The following is a 20,973-nucleotide window of genomic DNA, read 5'->3' on the forward strand; positions in this document are numbered from 1 at the left end:
ATTCAGTTTGTATTATGAATCTGTTTAGTAGGACCACTGTACATTTCAGGTTGAGGCAATGCCCTCCGAGGATGTTTCTGGAACCCTGATGAATATGGCCAGTGGGGAAGAAAGCCCTTTAGGTAATCTCCTCAAATCAGGTGATGTCGACAAAGCTGCCACAATGGCGTATGCTGTATTGTCCATGGTAGACACAAGCGAGGGAAAGATGGACAGCGATCAAAAGAAATCTGTAAGTTTGCTTAAATGTGTGAGACTGACTGTTTCTAAAATTGTCTTTCCGCACAAAACACATCTCATAGATTGCACGAGAAACTTGTTTTGCATCTCTCAAAGCTTTGGAAAGTAGAGGATTTACGCTTTTATGGTACTAGGAACTTTTTCCGAAAGTAGATTTAAAAAACTTGTTAATGAAGGCTGCGATAGGTACACAAAACGAGAAACGTCATTTGATATACAAGTATCACCGAAATACTGTTTTGATGCAATGGACACAATTAATTTCATGGTAGCTTTGACGTTTTATTTAACTCAAGAACTGCAGGTTCTATTATCTGCTCCTTTTCACATCGCATCATTGCGTTTACCTCCTCAGTTATTTCTTCTAGCCGGGTTTTCTTCATCTTGGAGTTATTCATCTCGACACGACTTCATCCAAGTATACTTTTGTCACTTCAGTCATTTGTGTACTTCAACACTCAGTCTCTTCTTTGTGCACCTGCCTTTGATTTTCGAACGAATTTAAGCAAAGAATTTTCAGAAGCTTATCTAGTTTCTTCTTCCTCTCTGCATTGTGCGTATGCTAGAACTGAGCGCTATCTATACAGCGAAGCTTCTTATAACCGTGGTCCAACCAATATATGTAATTTTATTATTTCATTAACCTCCAAGGATTCAATTTGCCTTCTCCTATCTCTCAAAAGAGATTAAGGTCAATAGTGTGTTCTAGTGCATTGGCCAAGTTGCATTAATTCTTATTCTAACCTCCTTCATAGTAGTTACACTAAAGAATTTTTGCACTCTGATAGCCAAGATAGAGAAAAGGAAAAGGAGCCGCAGAATGGAGCCAAACAGCCAAACTAATGTTTGCCTCTTATTTCTGAATCTATTACCATTCCTAAGTACATCAGTCCATTACTCTATGTTCATTCATCTATTTATCATTCGCCTCGATTCTGCTTAAAAATTCTAGGCAATTGGTCCACGGTTGAAGTGATAAACATGTCCAATGCATTCATAGATCCCAACCACACACTCCAACAGAGTTAACGTGTTTTATGCTTTCACAACCACAAGTTATTCTGAACACTTTTCACACTGAGCCCAGGCATACCAACACTGCTAGAAAACTCGAAGCTCCGGGATCCTGGCGTTTAAACTGTGAATGAACCTAGCCACTAACGTCGTAGCTAAACGGTGTGAGGTTACTTGTCGGTAGATCATGACCGAGTGACGTGGAAACTGAAAATAGTAAATCAAAGGAAGGCTTGATCCAATCTCAAATTGTAATGCCTTATATTTTGCAAGGACCCATATCGAAGTTTCGGTCAGCGGGAAAATCTGATAAATCTGTTGAAACTCTCTTACACGATATTGCAGGACTTCATTCCTGCTTGTGGCACTGGACCTTATTAGCTCCTTTAGGGATGGAGAACACCTCATGTTTTTGGGTGATCATTTCCAGCAAGATTACTCTTCCTTGTGGTTTCCACTTGTATTTTTGGAAAGAAAAAGTCGCTACTTTAGTCTTCTTTTGTCTGGTTTGAAGAATGTCTAAATCTCTGAACCAACTTTAATTCAAACACGACTAAAGTTTAGTGAAAATACAAAAAAGCCGAAGTCGTTGATCAAAAATACTTTAAAAAATTGGAACCAAGACAGAAAAAAATATATACTTATGAGAAATAGAAAGAGGTGAAAAGAAAGCAAGAAAGGCGTGAAGTTAGTAAAGAGTGATTCCCTAATTTCTTTGATATTCGTATGAAGTTCCTTCCAATCAAACTTAACGCTTTACGCTACAGCTAAAATGTTTCACTTTTTTAGAGGCTTTTAACTTAGTACTCGCACTAGATTCAAGGCACTGTATCACAAGAAAGTAACGGTCACTTTAAAAGTTATCATTAGTGACACACAGAGACGCAATTTTTTACGTGTACGACAGTTACTCACCAGATGTCGACACTTGGAGGGAGCACTGCACTTCCATTATCAATCATTTTCGACAATGTTATACATCCTTTTAACACACAGGCCACTTTGGTAAGAACGGTTTTACGCTCACAGTTTAATGTCACCAAGAACACAGTCCGTGATGTAAGTACATGGCGACATATACTGACACACGCGTAAATTAATGTTTTGTTTTCTTTCCATTCATCTACTTTATTTGTCTGTTCGTTCACATTCTAATCTCGTTTCCTTTTTTTCTTTTGTTTCTTTCATTTTTCCCTCAATCAATAAAAGCCTTCCATTGAATGTGTTGCATTTCATTCATATTTTCTTTTGTGTCGGTTTTGTCGATTAATATTTGTTTTGTTCAATTATTTTGTTTGGTCATTGGTCGTGATAAGCTCAGCTTTAAGTGCTTTTATTTTGAGAATCAAATTTATGTCACATTCATACAAGACGAAGGTTCCTCGAATGCGACTCACAAAACTGCAATAAAAACGTCAGTACCATTGGCTGAGTAACAACTCCGCCACGAGAATTTTAGGAGCGACTGAGGTTTGGACTTTCGGTCCATTCCGGCTTTCAGGAAAGTCGGAAGTCTCAATCGCAACGTGCAATTAAGGTTCGTTAGTATTTTATGTCAGAAAAAGGACTGGAAATGGATTTCATGTTTCATGTCATGAAAATCTCACTCGATGAGTAGATTGGGATGAAAAAGGGAAAACGTTTACGCTTTTTTAATGTGTATCATATATCAAAAAACCAATTTGATAACTTTTCAAGCAAGTTTTAAAGATAGAACAGCTTTCCAATTATTTTTCCTTCCTCTTTACATCGTTTTCAGCATAAAAGGATGACTATCTCTAATAATATTCTTTCGGTGGTCGTATCAATTTTGAAAGCAAAAACAGGAAAATTTGCAGTCAAGTTTTTCTTTCGCTTAAACAGCCACTGGGGTCTTATCCGATCAAAATCGTCCGAAGAGCCAAACACATGGATTTCCAGAGACTTGTAGACTCGGGGACGGAATTGCAGGTTCAAAACGACCTTTAAACGTCGCTGTCAGAGAGGAGAAGCCACATATATTCACGAATGACGGTGTAGCCAGACTCCTTTACGTTTCAAAAGATTTACGTGAAACATTCTTTTTGTTCACAGTTAAAAGATACCATAATCGGGCAGATGTCCCATGTTAAAGTTACCAGCCTTGAACAAGTCACACAGATGGCAGCAGTGGTTGCCCTGGCAACGGAGCAAAAAGACGAAATCTCAACTCAGTCGCAGGTTAGGCTCTTGCCTATTAGGCAAAACGTTGCAGTAGTGAAATACATATGCACTTTCTTTGATTCATTTGCCAAAGAATTTCTTGTCAAGTGATCCGTGTCCTATGGGTTCTCCTGAGTACACCGTAACTTACTCTTTATTGTCTAGTTTTTTCATGTGCGTAAATACTTTTTTCCTGAACGCTTCTAATTTTTCCTGGACAGGAGAACGCCGTAAACCTATTAGAGAACACGGCCGACTTCGTTTCCTCTCAGCTAAGTTCTGGTACTGCGGATCCTGAAGCCCTTCAAAACGTCGGCTTTAGTCTTCTATATGGCATATCCAACGTCATGAGTGCTGCATCCACGGGTGCTAAACAAGAGGAGGTAGATGAAAACGAAGGTGACGAAAGTGTGGTGACTGAAGAGTCTATCAAAGAAACAAACAAGGAGAAGAAGAAAGATAACAAAGAAAAGGTACTATGCTTTATTTACTTCATGACGCTCACGGCGGTTAAGTAGGAAGCACGTGAAAAGGTTATGAAGGCAATGCCTTGCCTCCATAATAATAATTTAAAAATATCCACCAAAGTGGAGATGAACAGTGTTGGATATTTACCGAGCTACGATGCAGCGTGGTAAATATCCACCACTTTCACGGACACTGAGGTGCATAACTGTTTTAGTATACACTACACAGATGGAAAAAATAAGTTTATTTCTTTCAAAAATTGGTCGAAATGAAATTGTCGACGAGCGATTGTGTTTTGCCTTCTCGGAGGTGAGTAATATTTGCTATTTACATCCGAACAAACCAATTAGCGTGCGCGAAAAGCACTATTCACCTGTGTGATATATACTATTAAATATGTCGTGTGCTGGTTAAGTTTCTGGTTAGTACTCGTAGTTTTGGTCAGAGAACTTTTTGTTTTGTAAGTTTTCATCTCAGTGGGGTCTAGGTATTCGAGATTTCAATTTAGAACTGCAAAACCGCTCTGTGCGAGCACCACAGATAACATGCTTCAAGCTATTTTAGAAATATTGTTCCATTGTAATTTTAAATTGAGATCTGTTTTTTAGGTTTTGTTATTTGTTTATCACTTTCTAGAGCAAGAAAACGGCGGAAAAAACTCTCGAATTGATGGATAAAGTCGGCTCAAGCCTGTTGGGCACCAAAACAGTTGGGGAGAAACCAAGCGTATTTAAAAGCAAGTCCTTAAAAATGATGCTGGATAGGCAGGTACCGTCAAAAATTGGCGGCAAAAAACTCGGAGAAGGGGAAAGTGGTGTGGCATTGCCTTCGGCTGCCACCTTGTTTGGAGACAGTGCTGAAAGTCTTCCTTCTGTCGACTCGCAGGTAATTGTTACATTAGAGAAGACACATCCAGTCATGCCGATGAATCTTATCAGATTCACGCATTTTCAGTCGGAATCTAATTTTCCTCAAGTATCGCGCTAAATATTGTAACATAAAAGGCATACTGATTTCTATTGGCTAATATTTGAAACCTGCCTCAGTCAGAATGCAATTTTAAGAATAAATAATATGTCTACAGACGTTAGCTGTGCAATTACGAGATCCTATGGTTAAGTTTTTAGTTTCTAACGGTGAAAATTGAATTTTTCCCAGATGCTTTCCTTTACGGACAATCCTTATACTTGGGATGCAAGCTCTAACAACATCAAGTCTTCGGTGATTGATTTCTCTTTGAAGGCTGCTGACGGAAGTGCATTAGAAGTGTCTGGTCTACCGGAACCGGTAGAACTTTTCATACCTCAGAAAAAGGACAATGAAAACAAAGGCAATGAAACAGCGACAGTATATTTTGCCAAACCAAGCGATGGCTCCAACAACTTACGCTTTCATCAAGTGGTGGTTCCATTAGAAAGTTCTTCCATGATCGTCGAAGTGAAACCGGAAGATGGAGTCTCCCTGGAGATCTACGTCAGGCCCAAAGACAAACCAACAGTAACGGAGTACAGTTTTAGTGTGATTCTCCCCAAAATCGAGTTCTGCAACTCGACGGACACCACCTTAAACTGTAGCTCAGAAGCGTACAAGTTCAGCATAAGCAGTGCACTGACTGATCACGTAGGATTACATTATGTGGGGATCAGATATCCAAGACCAGAAAGCGACCCTACATCGTCCTCAAAGGTTGAAGTTGAAATTGTAGCGGAGCGTGTCAGAAGAGGATGTGAGAGTCACGGCGGTAGGCAGAAACGGTCTTGCATTGGTGTTAAGACTCCCCCAACCACCCCTCCCCCAAAACTTCAGATACTGGTACCAAAGTATAATGCAAGTACAGACGTGAATTATACGATGTCTGTAACGGCTACGTCATGTTTGTACTGGTCTGAAACAAAGCAGACTTGGACAGGTGATGGCTGTAAGGTGAGATTGATCTTAGCCATATGAAACAAAATGCAAGACAAACTGAAGTTGAAGTGTTAGCTGCGACCATAGCTCTCCAGTAAGACTGTTTACTTCATCTGTAAATTCTGTGTGCTGGATAGGCAAGAACAAACCGAGTAATCGGAGCTCGCTTTTTATTCGAAAAAATAAGTCTAAGTTTCTTTTTTAAATTTAAATTATTTTCCTATAAATTCTGTGCTTCATTTCTAACAAGCAAACCAAATCATGAAAAAAAAAAAGAAAAAAAAAACAGTAAAAAGACCAAAAAATCTAACCCTTATTTCTTTCGTTTTGTGTTTGTTTTGTTATGTAGGTGGGACCTAAGACGGTCACCAGAAATCTTCACTGTCTCTGTACCCATCTATCTGCTTTTGGTGGAGACTTCTTCGTTGCACCGAATCCTATCGATTTCGACAAAGTCTGGGCCGAATTTGGCAATTTGGCGGAAAGTGGAAACTTTGTAGTACTGGCTACAGTTTGTTCCCTATTTGGACTTTACTTCGTTGGACTTGTGTTCGCTAGAAAATCGGATAAAAAAGACGAATTGAAGGTTAGTTTCTCTAAATGCAAAGACTCCCTTAAACGGTTAAACTCCTATAGTCCTATTCCCTTTATGAGGGTATCACAGTGGTTCATTTCAAAACGGAATGTTAAAGTTTAACTCTCTTTTCAGGTCGTGGCTAATGTGTATTTGACTGATAATACTGACGATGGGTACCTCTATGAAATCTCCGTTCAGACCGGAATGTGGAAAGGCTACGGGACTACTGCAAACATTGGCTTGATTATCTATGGAGAGCTTGACACCACTCCCCCCTTACCATTGTCGGACCCGGGAATGGATAAAATTTTCTTCGCCCGGGGGAGCATCAACAACTTCACGCTGTCTGTGCCAGAATCGCTTGGCAATTTGGTGAAGATTAAGATTTGGCATGACAATAGCGGCAGGAGTCCTGCTTGGTTCTTCCAACAGGTGCAGATCGTCGATACACAAACCGGCGAAAAATGGAATTTTCTTGGTAATCGCTGGTTGGCTGTAGAAAAAGGAAGCGGCCAGATAGAACTAGAAGTTAAAGCTGCTGACAAAAAAGAACTTGCTGGATTTAGAAATTTATTCTATTCGAGGACTGCACGGAGCCTGGGTGACGGTCATTTGTGGTTGTCGGTTTTTACCAGGCCTCCACATAACACGTTCACTCGTTGCCAGCGTCTTACGTGTTGCTTGTCGATTTTATTCGCCACTCTTGTAACAAACGCTATGTTTTATCAATTTGATAAAGCACCAGGAGACACTTTTCAAGTTGGGCCACTGAAATTAAGTTGGATACAGATCAAGATCGGAATTCAAAGCAGTATCATCGCCATTCCAGTAAACGTATTAGTTGTTACGATATTTAAAAACATTAAACATCCGCCTCCTGTGGATGCTCGAGGATCCAATAAGAAAGTGCCCGGCTGCCTTCCTCATTTTTTTGTGTATGTAGGTTGGACTCTGTGCCTGCTCACCTCCTTAGCAGCAGGTGCTTTCACCGTATTTTACAGCTTGATGTGGGGTGCGGAAACATCTAACAAATGGCTCACATCAATAATGATTTCATTCTTTCAAGATGTTATAGTCACGCAGCCAATCAAAGTTGTCTTGATTGCATCTTTACTATCGTTGATTATTAAAAAGCCTCCGGAGCAGGAAGAAGTAATTGGCTCATCTATGTCAAGAAGCAGTGGAAAAGACAGCCAGGTATCCGCACCTCACGGTGAAGCGCTCAGAAAAGCGCGTGAATTCCAGAGCAAAGTGTTAGAAATGTTCAGGACGATCATCGAAATGGTGTTTTTCTTTTTATTCATTGCTCTCCTGATGGTGGTGTGCTATGGCAATAGAAAACCTACCAGGTTCATGCTGACTACAGAGTTGGAAAAACGTTTTAGTGGCTTTGATAAGGTTAGAGTTCGAAATCAGTTACAACACTTAACAAACAAGAAAAGAAATAATGGGTAAACATATGAGCTACTTTCCCTTTCACCAAAACAAACCTCTAGCTTTACTTTTATATGGAATTCTTGCAAGAGTAGGAGACCAAGAGCTTCCAATGAGACTGTAGCGGCTCCTTAAGTGCTTCCATACCTTTCACGGGGTTGAAAATTATCCGTTGAAAATAAGCAGCCAAACTTTCACTCCATTGAAGATATGAACAATTACAAAATAAATAAAAAGACGAAAAAGAGAGCATCTGGGTGAACATGGGTTTCTTTCGGGGGCTTTCGGAAGCTTGCTTTACCAATTTCTATTCAGTGACGTGATCAAGTCATCTATGAGTAATTTTACGCATTTTCCGTTGATAACCCCTCAGGTGCATAACCCAGACACCTTCTGGACATGGACAAGAGCGATACTGGTCCCAGGACTGTACAATGTGGCGTGGTACAATGGCAAACCCTTTGAGTATGAGGAGGGCTTCATCAGCAGCAGAGAAGCCTTTATGGTGGGGATGCCGCGACTGAGACAGGCTCGCATAAAGCCAGGTGAGAATTATTTACCATGGGCTACAAGTCAGGCTACAGGCCAGGCCCTGGTATATATATATATTTTTTCATCTCACCCTAACCTACTATACTCAACCCCCCCTCGTTACCGATCTTCCAACATAGTCCATTACTCTTGTCCTTCTCTTAGAGGCTTCGCTAACTCTCTCTCTGTCTACATCTGGTATATTAGTTATCTAAGACAAGCTACCTTGACAGCGACGTTTGAGGTCATCATTCAAAGGGGTCATTGATTTATTTATTGATTCAATGCTGTTCTGATTTCCTTTTGTCGCGTTTTGTTCATGTTGTTAAAACTTCGTGCAATTGAATTGTGCTACCCAAGTAATTCGCTCCGCTAGTTTTTGTGTCAATGTGCATCTCTCTATATTTGAACTTGTATCACCATTACTCTTCATATCCTCAAATTTTATACAGATGTAAGATGTGCAGTGGAGCTAAACCAACCAATGCTGTTCTGATTTCCTTTTGTCGCGTTTTGTTCATGTTGTTAAAACTTCGTGCAATTGAATTGTGCTACCCAAGTAATTCGCTCCGCTAGTTTTTGTGTCAATGTGCATCTCTCTATATTTGAACTTGTATCACCATTACTCTTCATATCCTCAAATTTTATACAGATGTAAGATGTGCAGTGGAGCTAAACCAGCCAGAATTGACGCATCGGTTCGGTCGTTGCCTGTCTGCGTACGTCGACAAAGTTGCAGACTCTACCTTTTTTAATCAGCCGGGTTGGTTTCCGGTTGAGAACACCAGTGTAGCTCTCTCCATGTTTGAGTTGTACGACATGTGCCCCAGGCCCTGGCGTTATCGTACGGCAGAGAATTTAACCACTCTCTCTGTGCAGGGTCTTCAATCCTCTTATGGAGGTGGTGGTTTCGTCGCCGACCTCGGTTATAATGCCAAGTCTGCTCTCGAGGTGTTGGATGGCTTGCAGAAAAATAATTGGATTAACGACTTAACAGCAGCAGTCTTCGTTGAATTTACAATTCATGAACCAGCGACTGCTTTATTTAGCGTTGTGAAATACTTGTTTGAGCGTTTGCCAACGGGTGGTTACAACACCGAGACAAGCATCAAAACGTTGACGCTGTACGCTTCACCTGATTCTGCTTTTGGGTCTTTTTATCAGCTCTGTCAGCTGCTTCTGATGTTGATAATTCTGTTCTTCTTCTTCGCTGAAATCGGTAAAATTTATCGCCAAAAATGCGGCTATTTTAAGCTGTTCTGGAACTGGATGGAACTACTTCAGATCTTTGGTGCCGTCGCTGCTATTGTTATGTTCTTCTTTAAAGAAATGTACACCAGTAGATATGTCAAACGCGTGCAAAATAATCCTTTTGAGACTTCGAGTACTGATTACATCGTACTATGGTCAGAACTTGAAATTTACTTGTTGGCTTTTGTTATTTTTATCGTGACAATGAAGTTTTTAAGACTTATTCGTTTCAATCGTCATATCTGCCAAATGATTGCCACCATACAGAGATCTGTTAGTCATTTGTTTTCGTTTTTTGTTGTGTTCGTTGCAATCATTCTCGCCTACACACAACTCGGATTGCTTGTTTTTGGAAGCAACGTTCCCGCCTACTCCTCTTTCTTTCAAGCTATGCGTGCTGTCTGCCAGATGATCCTTGGGGGCGAGTCTCACTTTCATGAGCTTAAAGCGACCAGTAGGTTTGTTGGACCCCTATTTGTGTTTTGTTACATGCTGAGCATGTCCATGATCATGTTGAACATGTTCCTTGCCATACTCAACGACTCTTACGAAGAAGTCAAAGATGTAGAAGGGGACAGTTTTGCTGACGCAGAGCTCGGTGAGTTTATGAAAACTTATTTCGAAACACGGGTCGGTCACTTTTGTGATGAGTTTACTGCTTACTTCAAGAAGATGATGAGCTTTGCGCAAGCAAAGAGAAGACCTAAGATTCAAGATGTTGAGAGTTATGTTAAAGTTCCAACTAATTCAATCGACGGACTCGACAAAGTTGATGGCATTGAGGTGGGCGATGAGATTGTTAAATTAGCTAAAATCGTTTCAATGGAAGATCTAAGTGACAGTGAAGATGACATCTCCGAGGCCCTGGACGATGTAAAGCATAATTTATCTGATATCAATGAAGAAATAAGACGTTCGATTTCCCTTCTTGGATCCGATACAAACCTTAAGACTCTCAACAAAGATCTCAAATGCTCGTGCGAGGACAACAGTTATCCATACTTCGGCAACATCTGGGAACGCCAGTACGATCCTAATGATCGTTTCCGTAGAAGGAAAACTCCATACACGGAGCCTTTGTTAGCCGAGATTTCAATGGATCACCTCGAGGACCCACATCTAAAGGGTGACGATGGATATAATAACAACGATAGAAACGGGTATCCATACTTCACGAACATCTGGGATAGACTTATAGATCCAAACGATCGCTTCCATAGGAGAAGAAGGCTGAGAACTCCTCAGCGAGAGTCTCTGTTCGACGATCATTTACAGGAACAGACAGAGGAAGTTGATCTTGGAGTTGGTGAGGAAGGCGACAGGTTTGACTCAGTGAGGCTTGAGGAGCATTCGACGCCTGAGGTAATGTCAAACAGCACAACGAATAGTAATCTGTTAGATGATATCCAAGAAAGTTTTGTGTGAAGGCCATGATCTCGGCATATACTTTACGCTAAGGTGTTGACAGGCTAAGGTAGTGCTGAAAAAAACCAAAACTGTACCAGAAAGAGAGTATGTGCAAATGTGCAATAATCTTACTTTAGGTAAGTGGTCTTAGGACATTTCTCCAAAATGGCGGCCAGAAATTAAAGTAATTGAACATCTGTGATAAAAAATCACAGTGGTTTGGTAAAATTTCATCGAGTCAGCCAATATTTTAGCAGAGAAAAGTGATTTGAATTTAATATCTAGGTAAATATATGCAGACAAAAGTTAGTTAACGTGTAAATAAATAAGAACAAACTCACTGGAGAACTGGTGGTAAAATTGATCTCTTTAGGAGGAAGAACGACTCGTGAATGAAAACTTAAGACAACATGTTTTAGGTTTTTAGTGGTTTTTGATTGAGCGTAGAAAAACAAAATCTCAGCGAACTCAACGACCAATTGGCACAAAAGGAGAAATCACAGGGAGCTATTCCAATGGCAAACGAGAGCCAACAAGTGTCTTGATTGGCTTGAATTTTTCTTTTGATTGGTCCGTAGGTAAGGGTGACTTTTTTAAACCAATCACAGTAGGTGGTGAAGCAAACCCATTGCATTCAAGGGTTACTTTCTACACTCAATTGAAAATTGCTTTACGCAATCTTAGTGTATACCGTAGATCGTGTCGACATATCTTTGGTGAACTAATGTTCTGTTTCAGCCTAAAAAAGACTGAGGACTCAAAATGTATCTTGTAAAACTCAGATACCCGCACTGGATCTCCTTCCTCCGCAGCTAAGTTTGAAATGAAATAGCATCTCCTAAGTAACAATCTGTAACTATAATACAACCTACTCTAGGAAATAGGTGCATTAACTGTACATAAGAAAAAAAACAGCATATAAAAACCTCTTAAGAGAACCTATCGCTAGACTCTAGTGAATTTTCATGGAATAGATTGATTTCTGGTTCTGGAAAAAATCTTTTTGTTGTCCTTTGGGACCCCTGAGAAAAGTTTACTTTTGTACTGTAAAAACGTTCTTGAAAAGATAATTTTCAACTTACCATTCGTTGCATATTCAATGAAGAGTACGGGGGATAGAATATTGGGTTATGCTTTCATGATCAACAAGACTCAAATAAATTGAGAATTTTTTTGCATCCATGCGTTCTTTTGTTTTTCAAATTGCCATGATACGCGAGGGCAATTTCAAGGAAACGAACGGATATGACATTTTTTTGTTTAGGGGATGGCCAAAGGTGAATGAATCACGTTTTCCTAAGGGCCCAGTTGTTCGAGGGCTGGATCCGGATTTCTTTATTCCTCTGTTCAAAAGCCTTTTCGCGATAATTTCTCTATTCTTTTTAGAACATCCAATAATCTGGACAAAAGAATTATACTGAATTTTCTTTCAAAGCTTTCAGATCTTAGATCAGCTTTCACACTAACCCTGGCCATGGGTTATCTTAACCCAGGGGTGTTGAATAACCCGGTTCTGGTGAGATAGCAACTGTGGTGCTTTAAAACAGTAAAAAAAAACATGCTTTTCCCCGTTGTTCTGACGCAGGCATGCGCGGATAAATCCAGGCAGCGAGTCAGGGGAATTTCTATTCTCTAAAGAGTCTGGAATAGAACTGAAAACACTTCATCTGACATTACAGAAACGAAGTGACGGTTATTTAGCTCTGACCAGCCGGGAGAGCATCATGAAGTCCAATTTGAAAGCGACTGAGAGAGAGTCTCAATGGGGTTAACCACAAGCCGGGCGTAAAAAGGCCGGCCGTTAGGAGCATCTTGAAAGCATTTGGAAAGTTTCAAAACCTCAGACTGTTATGTGTTTTACCTTGGTGCTTAAGAAATCTAAGTTATGAATTCGATGCTAAAATAGGCTAGACGTGCGTATACATTTCCTGGCTGGCTATTGCAATGTAATATTAAAATGTCTAAGGTCTTACTTATTTGAAGGGCAGATAATTTTTTTTTCATTGAATACACCTATCCAGTGGATATTCTATAGTTATCCCCTCAATAGATATTAGTTCTTTAAAGCTGAATGGCTCCTTATATATACGGTGTTCAACACCGATTTCTGTCGATCTCTGGTTCGCTTAGCTTACAAAGTTCAAATCAAACACGGAAGCATTTGCGTTTACTTCTTTTTATTCGAATTTGGGAAACAACAATAGCATAACGTTATTCATAATCTATGAAACTAAAAAAAAAAACTGCAGCGAAAAGTCGATCAGACCTTGCACTGTAACAGGGTAATTTGGTATTATCAACTGAGTTGATAACGTAAATTGGCCACCGTTAAGAGTTTCAAAACTGGCGTTTCGAGCGTCAGCATTTCGTCACGCCTTACACTGAATTGGTTTATATTTTTAATGAAGTATTAAGCTTGTATCTTGAGGTTATTTCCCATTGCAAGTTCGCCCCCACTTGCACCTTTCATCGTTTCCTTACGTCAGAGCAAATCCTTTTGTCGGTATAACATTCAATTTTCTTTTTCAAAGTCAAACGCTTAAGCAGGTGATTCGTTGTTCCTCGCTAAAAAAACATCTGTTGGCTCCCAAAGGACTCCTTTTGTTCAGTTTGTTCTTTAAAGTAACTCTTGAAATTTGCTGTGCCTTGCCTCAGTTCTTTTGATGTCATTATGTGTAACCGTCGTTTCTTCTTTACTGATTCATAGCGAGCACTCCGGCATTGTGTCCGCTTGGTTTGAAAATCGTCAGTAGGACTGATTAGAGAATTATGCCTCTGTCGTTCTATGTTCTTTTGCACGATTCCGGACCATGATGTGCAACCAACTCGGTCTTCGCTTTCTTTTCTGGTGCAAACTTTTGTTCGTCCTAAGGCAGAATTGAAATAATTTTTGAATTCTCATATCGAAGGGAAAAAAAACTAAGACATACATGTAAAAAGGGGGCTAGTTTCTTAAGAAACTGTGGTGCTGCGTTGGTGGGAGAGTATAGCAGGTAGTTTAGTGTTAACAACTAAGTTGAAAACGTAAATTGGCCGGTAAAAAGCTGACGTTTCGAGCGTTAGCCCTTTCGTCGGAGTGATTGACGAAGGGCTAACGCTCGAAACGTCAGCTTTTTTATCCTTTTAGGTGCCCAATTTACGTTTTCAACTCAGTTGTTGACACTAAATTATCTGTTAAGACAAATATGATCGATTATCATAGCCATTGGTGCTGCAAGCAACCGAGTATTAAGTATTTTTTGCACAACATGAAATATTCGTTTCGAAGACCGTAAAATTCCCCTTGAGAGTTTTTTTTCAGTTTTCGTACCGTCAAGAGCGACTTCGCACTCAGCCTCATTTTCGGGCCTTACTTTCGGAAATGGGCCAATGTACAATGTACTTGTTTGTCAGGGCGTGAAGTGCGATCACGTCACTGAGGCGCGAATTAAAGAATTTTATTTCAATATTCCTTTAGGGTATTAATAACTCATGTTTCCCAAGGGTATAACATAGAGTATTGGTTCTGCTCTAGCACGTTACAATCAAAGTCGCCAACAGCTTTCAAGTTAGTTGCGATCTTAAAGAACAAAGGAGAAGGTGGCTGTGAAGAGTAAGACGTTTCTACCGACAATTGCTGTGTTCCTTTTTTTTCTTTTTTTTTTGTACAAAAAAACTGTGATAACGCTAGCTCGTTCAATCCTCGCCGTCGATAAAGCTCATTCCCTTGTAAGTGTGTTTAGTGTATTGAAAGGTCTACTCCAAAAAAGTGTCAAACTGGTAAAATCTCACTCTGACAGGAGCTTGCGATTTATTACGCTGGCCGGTAACAAAGTTTCGTGGATTTGGGCCGAGATTGGTGTGGAATCGTGCTTTAATCGCAAGCGCACCCACCAGACTACAATTATCATGAAAAGAGACATTTCAACAATCTTTATCACACCAACTTTAGCCTTCGAGGCATGCACCTGTCATACTTGAAAGCTAATCGAACAACACATCCGATAAACTTTAGTTGAGACTGGTAATGTGAAGGCTATTAAAGCCTGACCGAAATTGATTTCCGAGCCAAATTGTCTCGCGACATCTATTTCACACTTACGGAAAATTTCATCGACGGGAGAGCCTTATTGTCTTCTTAGAAAACGCGAAAGATATATCACAGCTTTCGTTGTCTAAGAGGGATTTCTGCAGTGAATAAGAATAGTCGGCACGGCTTTTTTCTATATTTTCTTGGATTATTTATCTTTTTCTCAAGCTCCACTTTTAAAAAACAAGTTGTGTTTTAGTAATAATTGATGACATTTGAACTTTGAAATTAAAAAAAAAAACACCGTAGAAAGCTTGTCCAAAGTAATTACTGGATGGCCACGCTTGATTTCTAGAACTTATGGCATGATTTTGAAGATGCCCATTCCTCACATTTCGAACAACTGACATCTTTCTGCTCTCCGGTCTTGAGATTTATGCATCTAATTTATATTCCAGTTAAAAATAATATATGAGTGGGTGTTTAAGCGGCTGGGTGACGAATTCCAAAAACTGAGAGCGGATCATCTTTAATCCCTTCGAATTACTTGTGGGTACTTTGCGATTGGAATGAGAGTGTTTGCAGTGCTTGTTGTGGCGGCAGGCATTACCGGAACTAATTATAAATTACTCAGGGAAAAATTCTGTATCTTTCAACACTTTAAATGGGATTGCTTAAGTGAAATGGGCAGGATATTGATCTTTATACATTTGTAATACGTTTTTGACAGTATTTGATGTGGAAAGAAAGATATTATATTTGTTTTTATTCATCCAAGTACAAAATGGACTTGTAATTGAAATCAGAAACCTGAAGCAGTTGAATTCAGTTTTTCTCTTATCAACCCTTTATTCAGTTTTTTAACCTCAGGGCGCGTCTATCGAGTATGAAATGTGACAATTTTTAAAATTTTTCAAAGTATCTCATAATTGATGGCTTCAATTTGAGAACCCAAGGGTTTACTTGGATTTGCTATACGTGGATCGTGGTCACATGAAAATAAAGTTTTTATTTTTCACCTTTGTATCTTTTTTTAACTGTCAGCCTACGAAGATAATCTACCTTTCAACGCATTGAGTTCGTACTGAAGCGCCCGCAAACTTCAGATATGTACATGTATGTAGATTGGAAATGTCCAGCAGGTGAAACCTGTAAGCCTATCATTCTGTAATCCTCTCATAGACGAGATATAACACCAGTTTCCGAAATGAAAAAATAAAAATTTGGTTATGAATTGACGAGAGTGTCGCGGGCTTAGTTGAGTCCACAACGTTGCCTCAGAGGTGATTACTTCACTGGCAAATGAAAGAGAACAGATCGTAAGAAGGGTCTCTGAGGTAAAGGAAAGGTTGGTACAATTGTTTTTAGCATTGCATCTGTTTAGTTTCTTCGATGTGGTTCACAGAGAGAGGAAATGTTTAATTTTCGATCTTTGGAAGAGGACAGGTTGGCGAATTTTCACGAGTAACAGCGTATTTTGTTAAAAAATATCGACCTAGTCTTGCTTAATTAAGACAATCGTTCATAAGTCTGATAACATAAGTATATCGGTTCCTTTCATTATTGCCTCTAATCGAAAATATTTGTAGTTTAAATACTATGGCTTCGAATGTGTCCAGCTTTACGTGCACCAAGTGAGATAAATCATTGAACATTTCCAATCTAGAAGCTCATATTTCATGCTGTGAATGAGTGAAACGTTAATTGGTCTCCTACTGTGGGCTTTTGACATTCGCATTGGATCTTGAAGAATTTAAATTATAATTCTGATTCAGGAAAAATGTTCTTAATTTTAAGAATTAGCCATGTTGAGTGCATGAAATTACTCCAAATATTACCTCTTCTTTAACTCGTACATGGAAATCTAAGAAAACACCGCTATCAAGTAAGTACTTGTACTTCGTTCAGTGTTCAGTTTTACCGACAATAGCTTCTGTTTTTTTAAAAAACATAAAATTTGTCCCATTGACCACATCTTGGCAATAACGCAGAGTAAATTTTATTCCATCTTCTTGTTCATATATTTTTATGGGGTGGTTGTGTTAAATTAATGGACTCATTTGGTTCTGAAACCAAAATTGACGCCCTGCTTTCTTTAAAAAGATCTGTTAAGAGAAGGTGTCCGTAGTTTTGAGGCGCAAAGAAACATTTTAATCCTTAATTTTGGTTTACTTAGGATTGTGTCGAGAAAAAGGTTGCTGCTTGAATTACATGGGATTTTAATTTGCGTTTGGTTTGTTCTTAAAATAGTTAAAAAATGCCTTTCTACGAGTATTAAACTTAAGCTGGTTTTAAGAACGATAAATCATTTTCCAGTTAGTGTTCGAAGAATACTCATCACAAGTTATTCTCGCACTTGTTCAAGTTGATATATCTTAAGAGATTTTTAACCACTCAGATAAGTGTGTGAGATTCCATTTTCTACCTAATGGAAATATGTATTCCATCGTTCGGGCATCCTACGATATTTATTTAGTAAATATTATGCATAGCACCTGCTGTGTAAATTTTCAAAGCTTAAATAATTTTAAATGAATATTGGGAGAAATTTCGAGATTTATGTAAGACTCCAAACTGTGACAATTTCCGAGTAGTAACATCAGACCATTACCTTCGTTCCTCCTTCATTCGTTCCTTTAGTGAATGCCCATTGGGTTTTTTTGTCAAGCTATTCTAAGAGGCCATTCTACTCACTATATAGCTTACTGTGTAGCCTTTTTATGCACAGATTCTCGGAAACAATAAATATAATAAAACCTGCCTCAAAATTTTTGTGTAGCCGAAAAAGGGGTCATTATAGCCATTTCCCTTAAAATTATGCGTGCTTTGTTCAGAAACGCTATGATTTCAAATGTGAATCAAATGTTCCTTGCACAAATTCATTTATAATTGGAAGATGAAAAAAATCCCAATGTGTCTCAAAAGCAACAAAGACACCTCGGGCCATAATTAGACTTGAATAGCCACATGATTAAAGCAATGGCTGTTTCTAAGGACAATTTAGCTTCCCTATTTGTCATATGTATTGTTATACAAACTTAGAAGAGACACTCTTTTGTGTTTGACTTATATTTCTAGGTGACTCCGGCCATATCGTTTATTGATAAGTTTCGTAATGCGTCCGTCCTTCTCAGTGTGAAATTTCTAAATCCATACAGAACGGGGTTCGGATATGAATGTTTAAATACCTCCCCCTAAATTTGCGGCAAGAATTTAAAATGATGTTAGTTACGCTGTTGATAATCGTTGGCTTTAAAACTTTCTTATTGACTCGGATGGCGAGTTAAAACCACCTCATGCAACGGATCACGGATACTTGAAACGTAGAGCCAATTATAACACGAAAAACAGACCAATCGGTTTTCCATACAGACCAGTAACATTCAACTGCAGGTGAGTTTTTCACCTGACTTTCGGGTAAGTTGTTGAAATGTCAGTGACTGAAACGGAAGATAGACTTTTTTAGGCTTGCTGTTTTCTCCGATGGTTAGACAATCTCACTACAAGAACGATTGTTACCCCGCCTTCAAAACATTTTCCATGAACCAAATCATTCAAAACAGATGTCATTAATAGTCATTATTGCGTATTGATTCGTTTCTAAAGAGGCAGACATATCTGGCACTGTAGCTAACACTCGGCAATCAGATATTTTCAGACACTTTCAGACATTTTCACAGACTGAATTTCCTCTGAAGTGTTCTCTCTAACTCTAGTGAAAGTGTCAGATGTAGATTTAGAAATTTCGAGCGATTAATTGCAAAAGCTAGTTTTCTAGTAATACGAAATATCCGACCTTGAGCATATCATAAAATAAACACTCGAAAATTTTGCCCTGAGTCAATTAAACAGATATTGACTGATTTCTCACAAGAAGCCACATCGAGACCTAATGAGAATATTCGATGTTTGTTTGAAAATACAAAGCGATTTATAAATGAAGATGTTTTGACCAACTTTGGCATGATGGAAACTCATACCTCTCGTTTTTTTTTTGTAAAGGTAACAAGCATTTCATCTTTTCAAAGCTTTTGGTTTATTTTTGGTCCTTCTCTGAGTGAACAATAGGATTCCTAATTAATAATTGATTGTTTTTAATCCAAAAATGTCAAAACAAGCAGGTAATATATGGGCTTGATAGATTTAACGAGTCGTCCGACTACCTTGAAAAATTAATAAAGATATGAGAAAGTTTATCGCACCTATAAACTCTTAGCAGCTCGTTGTTATGAATGACGAGTTAGACATTGGTCATTCAAAAGCTACTTGCTCGTTATGATGAGAATAAAGAAATAATAATCTGTTTTTCTTGCTGCTGAACAGTGATCGTTAATTACAGACAGACATATTCAATTGTTTAGTGGTTGAAATGCCCATGACGCATTTTATGGTCTTTGAATTTGCTAATTGCGCACGGACAGCCGGAGAAAACTTAATTTTTCAAGCTTCTCAATTACCTTTCTTTTTAGGATATTCAGTTTGTCTCTGACCACTCAATTCTAATTTTATTAGCACATTCGAAAGAAAGGATATTGAATTGAATGGTGTTTTCCAATAATTCATGGGCTAAAGCGAGATAATAGCTACTACTAATTAGGCTTTAATATGTTTGCTTCCGTGATGAAACATGAATCGAAGCGGCCTAAATTAGCGACTGATTAAAATCGTCAATTACCGTAAGAAAAATGTTGCTGTTGCCGCTCATTACGGGACATTTTAAACTTAAAAACTACGCGGTAAGAAAGTTTAAATCTTTCGCCGCTTCATTGGTTAAAATGTGTTGAATTCTCTTTTTCTTCTTCTCACTTTTTACTAAAGGACAGAATTTTGCCTTTAACCTTTTGACAAGTCTCATGTTTACGATTTTCAGACGCTTTCTTCATTTACAAAATACACATAAGGATTTATGTTTGAGTTTCAAGACAGCTATCTAGATTTCGTTTTTGTCAATAATTCGGGCTCAGCTTCTTGTTCGCAGGATCATTCATGCTGGACGTGTGTCATCCTGAAAACAAGATATCGATAAAATAAGATTTATTTGACCTCGATCTTCAAGCCAAGAAACCCTACGAAAGGTGAGGACTTTTGTTAGTTTTGTATTTTTCACACACACAACATTCTAAAGATAAAGAGATATACTTTGCTTTTCCCACACTGACGAACCTCTGAAGAATTTATATATTCGTCGTTCGCATTTCGCGTTTGTAGGTAAAATGTGATTATAATTAATTCACGACTCAAATATATTAGAATACAGTTAGACTCCCACTCGAGCACCAACGATGCAATTTTTATTTTTTGCTCAGATCATAAAATTTTCCCTATTTTTCTCAGAAGGTTTGGTTTTAGAGGGATCACTTTGAAAGTGAAATAAACTACCGTGAGAAGTTGCAACTAGCTTCACATCAGTTTGTTATGTAAATAATAGGAAACTTAATTTTAACCAGAGATACGTCACTTCGGGGGATAAAAATCTCTCAACGTTATTGCCTATTGATGGTCTGAAATTCAGATCTTTTTAGCATTTATTTCTTCGGGCGACTTGACTCTTTTTTCGGGCGACATAACTAAAATTTCGGGCAATATGACTCAGGTTTCGGGCGACGTGACTTCGGGCGAGATGACTCTCGAGCGACTCGACTGTAAACCTTTAGGTTCTATTCAAATCATACCATGATCAAATTCTTACTTACCGAGTGAGGGCTGTACTGGGGAATATTGGCTGGAGCGTGTTGTGGCAGTACAAAAACCAAATAAGGGCCAGTTTTCCCCAGTACGGCTCAAGGAAGCTAGGTCAGTGAGGAGTAGATTACATGGCACTCGGACAAAATATGTTCACTTTGAAATTACCAGTTTTCGTGACCAAAAGTTCACAGCTTATGGCGAAACACGGATCAAGTAAGAACACGATTTCACGATTCTTAGTTCGTTGACTGTTTATTGAACACTTAAA

General features: G+C 38.8%; 1 protein-coding gene across 2 annotated transcripts in view; it reads left to right on the forward strand.

Annotated features, from left to right (window-relative positions):
• Window positions 1-12,189, forward strand: part of LOC131769954 (polycystin-1-like protein 2) — a 28,132-nt gene extending 15,943 nt beyond the window's left edge. Inside the window, exons 10-19 of one of the 2 annotated variants that reach the window (XM_066169564.1) lie at window positions 50-232; window positions 2,251-2,313; window positions 3,328-3,453; window positions 3,657-3,908; window positions 4,540-4,788; window positions 5,062-5,826; window positions 6,161-6,397; window positions 6,521-7,786; window positions 8,196-8,367; window positions 9,006-12,189. In XM_066169564.1, coding sequence (XP_066025661.1) covers window positions 50-232; window positions 2,251-2,313; window positions 3,328-3,453; window positions 3,657-3,908; window positions 4,540-4,788; window positions 5,062-5,826; window positions 6,161-6,397; window positions 6,521-7,786; window positions 8,196-8,367; window positions 9,006-11,029 — 5,337 coding nt within the window. In that variant the 3' untranslated portion in view covers window positions 11,030-12,189. The remainder of the gene's footprint in view (window positions 1-49; window positions 233-2,250; window positions 2,314-3,327; window positions 3,454-3,656; window positions 3,909-4,539; window positions 4,789-5,061; window positions 5,827-6,160; window positions 6,398-6,520; window positions 7,787-8,195; window positions 8,368-9,005) is intronic. The other variant, XM_059085682.2, reaches the window with a different exon arrangement.
• Window positions 12,190-20,973: the final 8,784 nt, after the last annotated feature.

This window comes from Pocillopora verrucosa, chromosome 7 (assembly GCF_036669915.1).
Source record: "Pocillopora verrucosa isolate sample1 chromosome 7, ASM3666991v2, whole genome shotgun sequence".
Classification (NCBI taxonomy): Eukaryota; Metazoa; Cnidaria; class Anthozoa; order Scleractinia; family Pocilloporidae; genus Pocillopora; species Pocillopora verrucosa.